Below are 14,394 nucleotides of genomic sequence, written 5' to 3'. Positions count from 1 at the left end.
CCGACCCCTCTCGCTCTCCAGGCTTCAGCGAAAGCCTGCATTCACCCCATAGGACACACACACATTTCCCCTTCATTTTTGGAGGGGGAAAAGTGCGTCCTATAGGGCGAAAAATACGGTACCTACATATTACCAGATTCAAGAGATTACAGCTTCCTCTTCTCATTGTTTGCGCATTGAAGCTATTTCTACACTGCCTTTCATGTAAGAATCACAAAGCAGTGTACCAAAGTTCAATGAAATCACACCGAAATGAAACTCCAGAATAAATAAAGCAGCAGCCAACATAAAGCCAAAACAAACACACTGGGCTGTGTCTGGCATTCTCTGTATGCTATTGGGGAGTGAGTTTCAGTGCTGGTATCGCAGAGGAATCCAGTGTGACAGCTGCACTAGCAGAAACTCATTGCACCACAGCCTGTGTGATCTATTTTGCAACAAAGTTATCGGAAATGTTCTTGTGTGTTCTCTTGGGCAACAACATTCCACTGGGACAAAACATTTTGCCAGCGGAACAAGCTTACAGCTGAGTGAATTTAACTTAGTGCTGCATTTGTTGTTGTTTAGTCGTGTCCGACTCTTCCTGACCCCCTGGACCAGAGCACGCCAGGCCCTCCTGTCTTCCGCTGCCTCCCGCAGTTTGGTCAAACTGCATTAGATACAATTAGATACAAAGTTTGGTCAGTGCTGCATTAGATACAACCAATTAAATTATCATGGGTATCAACGTCCAGGAAGGCCCGAGAGAATAAATGAGTTTTAGCAGGTGCCAGAATGCCATCAATGTCAACACCTGCCTCAATTGTTGCTGCTACTCCTTGCTGAAAAAGAAGATCTGGGTGCTCACCATTGTCCTTCTCCATCTTCGTGCAATAGTTGAATCACATCCCCATTTTTCACTAGCAAGTCTTCTGAATCGCTCATCTTGCAGTCTGCCAGGGCTTTATATTTTCCTGGGGACTGAGACATCAGGAACAAAGATACGGCTTATTTCCAGAGAGCAGTGCCAGCCTCCCAGGATGCCAAACCTCCCCTTACAAAAGAATAAATAAATAAACAAACAAACACCCTCACACACTGCAAATCTAATTAGAGCAAGGCCACATCTATGTGTTTAAAGTACTATGATATCATGACTTCCTGCAAGGAATCCTGGGAACTGTAGTTCATTAAAGGTGCTGAGAGCTCTTAGGAGACCCTTATTTCCTGCACAAAGGTACAATTTCCCTTGGAAGGAGGGGTTTGTTGTTATTATTCAATAACAGGGAGAAGCAGCAGTACCGGGCCCAATGTCTCATGGTCCACAGAGTAGCTTCAGAAATGGACAGTTCCCAGTAACATAGCATTCACCCGAAACAAATCTGGTATGTGTATTCTGCAAACTTGTGTGTCTGTGTCAGGTACTAAATCTGCTTTTCAAGTCATTCTTAGATAAAAATTGTTATAATTGGTGTGTATGTGTGTCAGTTGTTGTTTTTTAAAAAAATCAATTACAAACGAATTTGATGTATACGGGAGAAACAACAATAAAAATATCAACAGTAATAAGGATAGGTTACAGGTATAGAGCCATCACAAAAAAGGGAAAATATAACAGGAGCAATACCAGTTGTGATTCATGGATGTTGATATTTTTATGGTTAAATCACACCAAGATGTCTTATAGGAAGTGATTCCTATGTGGAAATAAATCAATAAACAGTTCAACGGTTCAACTAACCAACTGGTTCCCATCTTCTTCTTCCGTGTCAGAACACGTCAAGAAGTAGTTATGGCTGGACCAATCTTCAAGTCCTTCGCAGATTTCCAAAGAATGAGACATTCCTGGCCAAGCTGCATGGGGAGAAAGGGATACACGATCATCATTACAAGGTCACTTGCAGAACATTACCACAAAATCCGGGAGGGAGAATCTCCAGCTCCTATCACCCCAAACCACTGGGCCATGCTGGCTGGAGATGATGGAAGTTAGAGCCCATCAACACTTGAAGGTTGGGCTTTTTCTGTATGCCTCCTATGGGCGGTGGGTGCAACCAGAAATGGGGCACGCATCGGGGGCAAGCACTCGCTTGCTTCCCCCTCCCCATATGTAGACGTGTGACCAGGGAAAACACACCAACCTAGCTGGAGAATGGACAGATGTCCCTAGATACATCTGGGGAAGAAGAGACAACACAGAGAAAATTGCACACTTGGGCCAAAGAATAAAGAAGATGCTATCAAGCTGCACATACGCCTGCTTGGCTTGTTCTGCGGTGAGGAAGCCACGCTCTCCAAGGCCACGGGGCTGGTACGCTCAGAATCGTTTTCCTCTGAGCTTACGGAGGCTCTTGGTTGTTTTCTGAAAACACACAGAGTCTGTTTAGAGAAACTGAGGCAACAAGACCGGCCAAACCATGAGCAGGTAATCCAGCAATACCAATGTGGTGTCCATTCCGAAGCATATGCAGTGGGGGTGTAGGTGCTGATCCCCCCTCCCATTCTGGGTCCTGATGCAGTTTCTCCAAGCTCTCCACCGACTTTGCCAGATACAATCAAAAGCAGTGGCTGAGAGTTGTCTTTCGAGCACTTCACATGATCAAGCTGCTATGAAACAGGTGCACTTCAGTTATTAGCCCCTATAAATGATTCATGTGCTTTATAGTATAGATTTATTAACGGCTATGTATTCCATGATATACGATTAAGCTGTTAAGAACTATGCGCACTTTAAATTTTTTAGCCTCTGTGAACTTACGTGTTTGTTTCAATATTTTGAAATTGCAAGCTATCATACCTGCCTTGGGAGAAATGCAGTCTATAAATGCATCAATAATTTATATACACTTGGTTATTTTTTGTACCACGCAGTAGCTGCTGGTTATATTATTGCTGGCATGCAATTGCACTGGAATGTTTATTGTATTTGTCATTAATTGATACGGTTTCATGATTGATAGTTTGTTTTATGATGACTTTAAAATGTTACAATGTCCATACTGAATTATTCAGTTGAAGCTGAATTACTATATGTTGGAATTCTGTGTTATGTTTTGAAATTGAGTAGTGTCTGATTGTTAATGTAACGATACACTGATTCACATTTTAGGAGCCACTTGGAGCATATTTATACAGAAAATCTGCATACAGATTTAAATAATAAATACATAAAAATTTAAGGAGAGAAAGGATTGAACCAGGTGGAGCCCAGCATCCTGATGGGCAGAAATTAGCTATTTTGTCTCAGGCCCTGCTGACTTACCCATCACTCAGAGGAGGGGAGAGCTGGATCTGGTCTGTACATGAAGGAGGTTGTTGCTTCTCAACTGTGAATATAATGCAAATATGGATTAGCTTTTTGTCATGTATCAGGCGAATGTTCATAAAATTAGGTGATGGAGACCATCAGGTGCCTAGGTCTGGACTCAAAATCCTGAAGGAGATAAGTCCTTGGCTTGATGCTGCAGGCAAATGGTTTATGGACCTCCCCTTTTAACTAGCCCTGCATGCTGACCTCATTCTTGGTAAATGTGGGTTTAAACTTAAATTTCTCCAGTGCCACCTATTCATCTCAACCAGGGGTACAATATGTTTTGTGGTCTGAAGGCTGGAGAAAGGTAAAGCATGCAGATTATGGATGGAAAAAATATTCTATGATAGAAAACAAATTCTATCTCAATCAGACTTTACCTCAGATTTGCAAAGTGGATCCCCAGTGAGTGTTTGGAGATTTTTCCAGAGGAGAAAGCCAAATTGCAAATGTTTTGAAAGAACAGTTCGTTCTATTTCCCTTTCTTTTAATTTTCAAAATTGTTCTACAGCATAATTCCACCAATGCACCATTTTACAAGTTAAAACAAAGCCTATTTAATATTTTGCTTTTCAGCTGCAGGCATTCAGAAGCTGCATGCCAGAATTTTAATTTCTGACCAAATTTAAACTGGGGCAGAACATACCACGTATCTGAATCCTGGAATAAATGTCAGAATGGAAGTACACGATTTCTCACAAAACTTTGGTGAGATCTTGGAAGATCTCACTGGAAGTCGATGCCACACAATGCAGGTGAGAGAGTTGTACTGGTACCAGTGGGGCAGCAGCAGTAGGAGGAGTTTTTCCATTTCTCCTCAAGCGGCAAAACAGGACACACCACCCCTGCTATTCATAACAGGGAAATCCAGAAGGTCCACCCTCCAGCCAATCCTCCAAGGTACCTTTGATGAGTTCCTGCTGCTTAAACAGAACCTTTCTTATTTCATTTAGCCATGCCATCTTCAGCTCAACCGTTTGTGCCTGACAGAAGAAGAGAGAACAATCACTTCTCTGCTACCAGAAGTTAAGAAACATGCCCCTCCCAAAAGCAACCAAAGTAAGGTGTGGAAAAAAGAATAGGTGTTGACAATCCCATAATTTATTCATCTATTTTGATTGATTGATTACATTTATATACCAAAGTTTCCTCCATGGAGCTCAAGGCAGCATGCATAGTTTTCTCCTTCCCATTTCAGCCTCACAACAACCCTGTGAGGTAGAATAGGCTGAGAGATGGTGACTAGCTCAAGGTCAACCAATGAGCTTCATGCAAAAGATGTGAGGAAGACCAGTTAGATCAGATTCTTTTTTTTAAAAAAAGCTGAGATAAATTCACTAAATTGGCCAGTGGAGATTATGACAGTGAAAATGAAGCCTCCATGGCTGAGGGCAGTATATCATAAGAACATCAGAAGTATTTGGCTACAGGATCAGGCCAAAGGAAGGCCCTTCTAGTCCAGTGTCCTGTTCACACAGTTGCCAATAGGATGGTCTGATCCTGCAGGGCACATATGGCTGCAAACAAGAGGCATGAATATGCTGCAGTAACTTACCTGGACATAATTTGAGGAGCAAATGCTTAACCTGGTGGAGCCAATGGTCTGGCTGGGGGGAAAAGGGAAAATCCTTACAAAAGCAAAACAAACCTGAACAACATAGACCTCTTCCCGACCGCTATACCAGATCTCAAACTTCCGATGGTCTCCTTTCACATTTTCAGTGATCCCAACAGCGCTCATCTAAAAATAATAATAATAAAAAGCACTCATAGTGATTCAGTGATGGACAGATAATCTAGGTGGGCTGCATTATATTTCTGCATGCTTTGACATGGGCCTTCATTGGATGGGAGAGTGCATCTCTTTTACAGAGAGCCAGCAGTGGTGTGGTAGTCAGAGAGTCAGACAAGGACCTGAGAGACCCACGTTCAAATGCCCCACACAGCCATGAACCTCACCGGGTGACCTTGGTGGGCCAGCCACCTTCTCCTAGCCTAACCCACCTCACAGGGTTGTTGTGAGAGGCTAAAATCAGACAGAAGAGAGAGCCAAGCTCCTTGAAGGAAAGGTGGGAAATAAAGGTGCAATCAATCAATCAATCAATCAATAGTTAACAGCCTTGTCAGAAACAGAGCCCCTGCCATGGAGGAAGGAGCTCTCAAATACTCTGCACCCTCTTGTGGGGCTCCAACATTTCATGTAGACCCAAACTCAGGGCAGCAGTAATACCATCTTCTCTGACCCCTGAAGCTAACCAGGCTCCTCATCTGGTGCCCCTGACTCCATGTCCAGATCACAGCTAGAATTAGAGGTCATGGCATTATTTATTTTTATTTATTTGTTACATTTTTATGCCACCTTTATCTTCCAAGGATCTCAAGATGGTCTTCCCCATTTCATCCTCACAACAGTGAGGTAGTTTAGGTTAGGAGGCTGTGACTGGCCCAAGGTCACCCAGTGTTTTTCACGGCTGAGTGGGGATCAAACCCTGTTCTCCCAAGTACTAGTCCAAAACTCTAACCATTACACCACACTGGGTCTCTCCATTCACCTTCTGGCCAGCATTATGAACTCCCTTTAAGCAGCTAGTTTACTAGATCTACATCGCCTTAGATCTACTTCCCAGGGGGAAGGGGGGTAAGAACCCAGGCAAACCAGTCGCTCCTTATAAATATGAATACAGTAAGCTGTTTATAAATAGATGTTCAGTTTACAGTTCCCACTGTTCACCCTTAATAAAACACTCTGTGTTCTCCATGCGCAAAGAACAATGCTGTCAGGTGGCCTGAGACATTAAACCAATGAGGCCACCTGGCTAAACCTTCTGTTCCTTCCTCTCTGTTTTCTCTTCTTGGCATGGCTATCATCAGCTATGGAAGGCACCCTCAGGGACACAAGAAGCCATTTGCCAGTTAAGTTTTGTTTCTGCAAAATTGGTTTCCAGGCACTGCTGAGAAAACAAGCTGTACCACCAGTTTTGGGAGCTGGGGTGCCTTTTTCTCACAGCTGTGGCCACTCTTACACAGAAATGGTCTCCATGCTCTGGTAACTTGCAGACTGGGCTGTTGCCATGTGCTCTACATGGGCCTGCCCCTTAACGGCAACATGGAATCTTGAATTGGTCCAGAATTCAGCAACCAGAATATCTCACATAAACCTGCCATGTTGACTGGTTCATATCTGGTCCTAATTCAAGGTGCCTGCATTAGTGCAGGGGCCAGCAAACTTTTTTTGGAGGGGGTCAGTTCACCGTTTCCCAGACCTAGTGGTGAGCTGGACTGCACATGCTGATCCTTTCATCTGCAGAGAACAGGGATTGATCAGGTATAGGAGGGGCAAGATGATCTTTCAGTTCAATTTATGGCACGTACACAGCTTAAGTTACAGTCTTCCACTCTCTTTCTGAAAGCAAACATTTGTATTTTTGTTAACAGTTCGGCTGGAATAGTCTTGGAAGATAGGAAGCCTTTTACAGAGTCAGAGCATTGATCCATCTAGCTCAGTATATTGTCTACACAGGCTAGCAACAACTCTTCTGCGTTTCAGGCAGGAGACTCTCCCAGCCCCACATGGATGGAGCTGGGATCTTATGCATGCAAAGCAGGTGCTCCAGCACTGTAATTAACCTTCCCTTGCATGAAGCAGCTTTTACACTCAAAGGAGATGTAAGGAACACCAGGATTTTTCCTGGAATTACAAATCCCTGAAATGTTCGACTTGTGAGAACAAAGGAAGGACTTGACACAAATGCACACATGCCTGGAGCGTAACAAAAGGCAGTTCACCAGAAAACTGCAAATCTGCAATCCGTGAGAAGAAAATCCATTGTCACAAATTCTGACAGAACTATCATAGGAGCAGGTGGCTGGTTGGGCACCCAAGGCAGACGCGAGAAGCTGATGAGTATCAAACCAGAATGAGGGTCTTTTAAAAAGAGGCTCAGAATCTGCTTTTATACTGTCGGTTAATGGAATGGAATTGTTATGAGCTTATTATTACTGATGCAAACTTTCATGCAGACTGCTCTAGGCACTGCCTGACATAAAGTGGTACAGAAGAATTTGAAATAAAGGTAAATAAATAAATAAAAGCATTTTGGGGAATGCGGCAATAAACCTAGACTTTATATATTGTTGTCTGGTTGGGAAAATTTCCTAAATATGTTCCACTTCAGATCAGCAGTGTAGCGTCTGTTGGCACTTAAAAACATAATTATTATTGGATCAGGAAGATTAACAATAACATAACACCATATAATTTTTTCCAATTAATCTAATTTTGTTCCATGCTAGCCACTTATCCACTTTTTTGGATTTTGCATTTGAAAAGGGAAGAGTAAGGGAGGGGGGAAGGGGGTAGATAATCTAAAAAACCCCCAGAGAAAACAATGTCACGCTGTGTGTGATGCAGTGATGAAGCACTTTGCTAAAAACCGACAACAAATGAAATGCCAAAGGTGGAATGCTGAATCTCCTTGAGGCTCCCACTTACCTTCAGAAAGTGCTTAAAACTGTACGAGGAGCTTTTGTCGTGGCTGTCGCCGTGGTCCTCTCTCTTCTTGCAGAAGACCAGCGCTTTCTCATAAAGGAAGAGGTGCCTTTGCATCGGCTTGAATCTGGCCAGGTCCTTCATCTTCGTGGGACCTTTCCTGTGCCCCGTCCATACACTGAAAGATCCTTGCATCAGCACTTTGCCCAGCTCACCAATGTCTCCCTGGTAAGAACAATCATATTTTGTTTGCTTGTTTTTAATTCACACAGGGGTTTCTTATCACAAAAGTGACTTACAAAATAAAACAAAGCCTTCCGAAGACCCTTTCAAAGAGCTGTCTTGCCCTATTCCTTTGAAAGGGGCTTTATCCTGGCACTGCCAATCAGCTGAACCATGGTGTTTTCCAGCACCCTTTTGGCCAAGGCAAGTCCTTATCTGCCCTGTGCCTGACATCATATACCCCTTATGGTTGTGTTTTGGCCAAAATGGTCTCCTTGCCCATGAAGAGGGAGTGGCATCCCAGCATTGCAGCCAAAGAGTTCTTCCCCAGTCTGATGTGGAATTGCCAGGAAATCCGCTCCACTTCCGCGTGGGGAGGAGTTGTGGTAGACTGCGTGACCACCCACTCTCCTCTGGGGGCGGGGGACTACGTCCCGCATTGCCCGGGCGATCCTGGCCACACCAGCAACCGGCCAGCCAATCTGCTGGCTGCGGATGTTGTGGCCAGGACCATTTAAAACAGAGGTGCAAGCCAGAGGGCTTCCTCTTTGGCTCGCTTCCTCAATCACCTGCCCTCCCTTCCTATTTTGCATGTTTTTGTTCCTTGACCTTGCTATGGACCTTGGTTGGTCGCCATTGAGGGGCCTGATAGGAATTTTTCCACTTGGCAAATTGGCACCAGCCACTTGGGTTTCGCCTACCTCGTAGCAATCGTCACAATGCGGTTAGGCATTGTTTGACCTTATGATGGGGGAGGGGAGAGGAGGGGTGGCCATCACCTGCCCCTCCATGCTTAGGGGTATTCTGTTAAAGGAATCCGAAGCCCGGGGCGGGGCTAGGGCCATGATACAACCCCGACGGGAACACCAGGGGGAACTTGAGTTGGTCTGCATTGACAGGGCTCCCTCTACCGGTGGTTAACCCTTACTGGACTCCCTGTGTGATGGGCAGGAATCAGATATAGTCGGGTCCATTCAATGCCTAAGCCAATACCGCTCACATTCTGTAATCAATAAAGCTGTGGCCAAAATTTGCCCAATAATATTAACTTAATATTTGTGTCCTTGTGTATGTTATTTCTCAACAAGGGGGTGGCTTCGGGGTCTCGACACGCAACTGAACCTGAGACCTTCCACATACAAAGCAAGGTCCTCTTCTCTGCTCCTAGATTCCAGACTCAGTGGCCTTACTGGGGAGAGAGTACTATTCAGATAGTAACACAGAGATGGCTGCTTCTCTTTTATTATTATTATTAATAATAATACCCTGTCCATCTGGCTGTGTTTCCCCAGTCACTCTGGGCAGCTTATAGCATATCTAGATGGAAGTGTACTGAGCCAGTCGTCTTGCATTCGGAGCCCCTTCTGCTCATTCTGCTGAGTGGGGCCTCGACATCTGCCCCCCGAAGTCCTGCCCCGAAGCCCCACTACATCCCATTCCCACTTAACGGCACGATGGATGCCTTCCCAACCAAATAAAAGTCTACTTACATCGTAGCCAGTTATCGAAATCTGATGCATGGAGTCGTTGACTGACTTCAGCAAATCCAACATGGCGACCAGTGCCTCTTGGAGCTCTTGGACGCCTTCACAACTTGTGCTGTATTTCAGCAGCTCCTGAAAAAACATCAAAGTCAGGATTCTGAAAACATCCTGAAGTCAGGATTTTGTTTGCACTCTGGGCCGCTTCACATAGAAACGTTGCATTGACTGCAATAAGAACGTCAGAAGAGGCTGCTTGTTGGATCAGAGCAGTGGCCCATCTAGTCTAGCATCCTGTTCTCATGGTGGCCAACCAGATGCCCTGAGAACAACAGTGCTCTCCTCACTTGTGATACTCAACAACTGGTATTCAGAGCCACACACTTCTAACATCGGAGGGGCCACATTTTCACTGTGACTAGTAATCATCAATAGCTGTATCCTCCATGCATCTGCCTGATTGCCGTATTTTTTGCTCCGTAAGAAGCACTTTTTTCCTCCTAAAAAGTAAGGGGAAATGTGTATGCGTCTTATGGGGTGAATGCAGGCTGCGCAGCTATCGCTGAAGCCAGCAGAGTGAGATCTGCACAGCGCCTCTTGTTCTGCTAGCTTCCCAGCGAAGCAGGAAGAGGAACGGAAGGGAGCCCTTACGGAGCCCCTTCCATCCCTCATCCTGCTTCGCTGGGAAGCCAGCAGAGCAAGAGCTGCTGTGCAGCTATCTGGCTTCAGCAATAACTGTGAAGCTTGCTTTGGCTTTTCAGGGAGGTGGGAGAAGGGACGGAGGGCAGCCCACCAGTCCCTTCTCCCACCTCCCAGAAAAGCCAGCAAGAACCGCTCTATCTTTAAAGAGCCGCGCCGAGCGTGTCTGCGGCTCTTGCTGCCTTTTCTTGCTTTCCTCCTCTAAAAACTAGGTGCGTCTTATGGTTGGGTGCGTCTTATAGAGTGAAAAATCCGGTATATTTTAAAGCCATCTAATTTGTTGGCCTTCACTACCTCTTGTGGAAGTGGATCCCAGTGCTTGGGAGTTTAGGAGACTCCCCTCACAGAGCTACAGTTCCCTGAGCTACCATTCTGTGAGGGGGTGCATTCCTGAAAGATGGAAGTGGTGTAGATCCATTCTTAGGAACAATGACATGAATACCTTCAGGAGCAGCTGGTATTTTGTTAAGCGTTGCACAGGTTTGAGCAGATAGGAATCCAACGCAAGCTTATGCTCCAATTTCCTTTGGCATTCCTGCAACGAAACGGAAAGGCAAAATGTGGCACATTGTGTATGTCATCTTTTAAAATAAAAAAAATATTAAATTCAGTACATGATTTTGGACTTGTGTAAAATTTTAACAAGAGGCGTTGAGGTTTATAAATTAAATGATTGGTAGCACCAAAATAGGCAGAGTAAACGATTAAGACTTGGAATTTGCAACAGCAATGATCATAGCAGCCAGACTAGCCATTGGAAATCAGTTAAGTCCATTGACATATCGAGATGGTATACAAACATATGGTTTGTAGCACTGTTGTTCATATTGTGAAAGAGAAATTAAAGGAAGGGCACCAAAGTTATTGAGAAATGGAGTTTGTTAAATATTGGAATGCAAAACTCAAAGACAATGTCAAGCCTTATATATTTTTGCATTCACATGTATAATTTAACGCCCAGTTTAAAATACCAGGGATGCTCAAGAAGTGTATACAGCATTTTTTAATTGACTTTTGGTTTCAGAATACAGTGATATTACAAAATTATATATATATATATATATATATATATATGCAGGTTTTGGTGTCCTCGGGTGTCTTCCCGTGTAAAAGTTGGGGTGTCTAGGCGACGTTTCGACGAGGTCTCACTCGTCATCTTCAGGCTGGTGCTTTCGGCTTCTTGTTACTGGAACAGAGCAGGATCTCAGTGTTTGAGTTCCTATAAATACTGTTGAGGGGGTGTGGTGTATAGCCTCCAATGTTCTGGGCAGAGAGGAAGTTCCCAGGCTAGTGTGCCTTTTCTTCTTTTGTTCCTTAATTACTTGAGGGATATCTTGAGTGATTTCTTGAGTGATATCCTGAGTACCACTTAGGTGGGTCATTAGGTGTGGATTAGTTGCTAAAGTCTTTGTGTCTTGACCTCTTGAACTTTGTGAAGAGTTTTTCTGAGAAGATGGCTGTACTGCACTTAGTTGTGCTCTGGCTTGGCTTCGTGTATAGGGGCGAGCTGTGGTTTTGTGGCCTGTGTCAGCCAGATCTGTGTAGGGATTGCAGGGGGGTGCAGCATCCGGAGGTGCCACCATGGTTTGGCTACTGGATGGTGTCTGTAATTTATCTGTCGAAACGTCGCCTAGACACCCCAACTTTTACACGGGAAGACACCCGAGGACACCAAAACCTGCATTCCTGTACCCGTGAAAATCTACGAAAGCAAATATATATATATATATATATATATATATATATATATATATATATATGGTGATGATTTTGATTACTTTGCATTTTTTAATGTTTACAAAAGTTAACACTTTAAGTTTTTTTGCAGAAGCTAATCTGGATGAGTGCTGAACATACAGGTCACTGGGAGGGGCCCAATGCTGCTTCCTCAGCCCCTGGAGAGCTATCACAAGGCCCAGGAGATGACAGTAGGCCAAAGAGGCAAAATCTAAAGGTTGTATAAAGCAGATGATTTATAAATTTGTTCCTAGCTGTATTTCAGATGATTTCTTAATCCATGTGCCAGGATCTCATTAATAGGCTGCCTGCAATCTTCTATGTCCTCCAAATGCGCCTCACAATCAGCATTATGGAAATGATGCAAAACTAGAGCTATCAAAATGAATGAGCAAAAAGTTTAGAAGTTGTTGCCCAGTTTGGGATACATATATATTTCCGGTTTGTTGAAGCAAGTCACCTCAATAGCGCTGGGCTGAGATATTACAGCACCTGAGGTGGACCCCAAAATGCTGCCCCACTCCCTAGTGGCACAGCATGGGAGAGGGCCACAGGGAAGGTTGTCCCAGGTACAAAATTGTTAGGAGGCACAGAATTTCAACACGCGGTGCTGCCTCAGTACAGCTGTGCACTTCCATTGCTGGGCTCTGTTAAAAATGGCTTCTCTATGTGAACCAGGAAGTGACCTCTCCAGACAACAGAACAACACTTGTTTTCTAACTTTTGCAGCTGTGATCCCTTGTAATGTGGATGGCATTAGGCAGTTGAATGTCATGAATGAGCCAGCTCCCAGTGACGGTTTGCAACCAGCTCCCAGTGAAGGTTGGCAACCAGCTGAAGAAAGCAGCCAGGAACAGAGAGGGTCAACTGCCAGGCAGGATGAGCATTGGCTAGTGCCAACTCCTCCACCCCTTGGAATGCCGGTTGATAAGGGAATGGCTGAGAGTGGGCCAGAAGCCAGCCAACACTCTTGAGAAGTGCAAACTGGCGTGAACAGAGAAGGAAGCATTTTGTCAGAACTGGAAGAAATTGGAGCTGAGCCAATCCCTCCTAAGAGTACGCTGTCTCCTAGGTGGAAGTCACAAACTATACCCACAAAGGAGGATTGGATTTGTAAACTAAACAAATATTTAATTTTGGCAAAATTAACTGCTATAATAAGAAATAAGTCGAATCAAAAATTTAAAAAGGAGTGGAAATGTTTTGATGAATATATGGGAAAATATTGCTCAAAAAAAGATGGTACTGGATGGAAGAAAAATTAGTAAGGAAAGATAATAATATATAGATGATTTGAGAAGTTTGTAGAATGCAAAGATTATTGTAAATTGTATAATGTGGAGGAAATCGAGTGGGGGTGGAGGGAAGTGGGAGGAAGGAGAAAAGAATAATATGACGGATTGAGGAAATATAAATGTAAATGTATGGGGGGATGGGGAAGAAATGGTGTTGGCTTTGCTACATCTGTATTGTAATGTAATATGTGAAAACCAATTAAAAAAAACATTGTAACAACAACAAAAAGAGTACGCTGTCTCATGGGTGGGCTGGCCTTGGACCACATCATAAGACAAGCCTGAAAAAATCAGACCAATGGCCCATCTAGCCAAGCATCCCATCCTTACCAGTGGCCAACAAGGAGAAGCCTGCAAGCAGGACCTGAGCACAGCAGCAGCACGCTCCCCTCCTGCAGTTTGCAGCAGCGTGTTTCCAAAAACATTGCTGCCTCTGACTGTGGAGGCAGAGAACAGCCATTGTGGTTAGTGGCCACTGATAGCCTTATCCTCCACGAATTTGTCTAATACTCCTTTAAAGCCATCCAAGTTGGTGATCATCACTGCCCTCCTGTGGGAGTGAGTTCCGTAGTTCTTTGCTCCTCTTTCCAAACAGATGGCGCAATAAAAATAAAATATATCTGCAGATGTATTTATTATTACATTTCAGTGGCAAAGTTTTTATCGGTGGTTGCAAGAACCAATGATCCCTATCTTTAAGTCTGAACAGAATGCTTGTTTAACCTGGAGGTAGGCTGTCTGAATTGTGCATTGCTTTGTAGCGATTTGCTGGGTCTCTGGACCATAATAAAGATGGATTATGATTACATTTCAATCCCAACCTTTCCTCCGAGAGCTCAGCGTGCCATACATGGTTTTCCTCTCCCTATTTTATCCTCACAACCAACCTGCAAGTTAGTTTAGCTTGGCAGATAATGACTGGCCCAAGTGAGCTTTTCGCCTATCACCATAACAACGTGAAAATACCTGGAAGAAGAGGCTTTCTGCACACTGCCTCCACAGGTATTCAGATCGCGGCTTATTCTGACAGTATTTCTCGTACATCTGAAAATCTTCCCGCTGCAGGAGGAAGGAAAGAATGGTAAGTATGTAACACCCCCTTGATTCTAAGTATATCCATTGCAGGGAACTTGTATCAGACAGCCACAGAACCTACAGCTGTCTAATTCAAGTGGAACAGCC

At 44.2% G+C, this 14,394-nt stretch overlaps 1 protein-coding gene across 4 annotated transcripts in view; it reads right to left on the bottom strand.

Moving 5' to 3' along the window:
* The window catches only part of MCF2 (MCF.2 cell line derived transforming sequence), a 72,979-nt gene that overhangs the window by 8,156 nt on the left and 50,429 nt on the right, over positions 1-14,394 (bottom strand). For all 4 annotated transcript variants that reach the window (XM_081897228.1, XM_081897227.1, XM_081897230.1 and 1 more), the window contains 10 exons: positions 14,179-14,271; positions 10,623-10,715; positions 9,491-9,616; positions 7,782-8,003; positions 4,938-5,030; positions 4,194-4,272; positions 3,242-3,305; positions 2,235-2,341; positions 1,721-1,833; positions 848-960 (listed from right to left, as the gene is read on the bottom strand). In XM_081897228.1, coding sequence (XP_081753354.1) covers positions 848-960; positions 1,721-1,833; positions 2,235-2,341; positions 3,242-3,305; positions 4,194-4,272; positions 4,938-5,030; positions 7,782-8,003; positions 9,491-9,616; positions 10,623-10,715; positions 14,179-14,271 — 1,103 coding nt within the window. The remainder of the gene's footprint in view (positions 1-847; positions 961-1,720; positions 1,834-2,234; positions 2,342-3,241; positions 3,306-4,193; positions 4,273-4,937; positions 5,031-7,781; positions 8,004-9,490; positions 9,617-10,622; positions 10,716-14,178; positions 14,272-14,394) is intronic.

The sequence above is a fragment of the Podarcis melisellensis genome (assembly GCF_964234715.1).
Source record: "Podarcis melisellensis genome assembly, chromosome: Z".
Taxonomy (NCBI): Eukaryota; Metazoa; Chordata; class Lepidosauria; order Squamata; family Lacertidae; genus Podarcis; species Podarcis melisellensis.
Note: the sequence above shows the minus strand (reverse complement) of the source record. Positions and strands in the feature narration are given on the sequence as shown.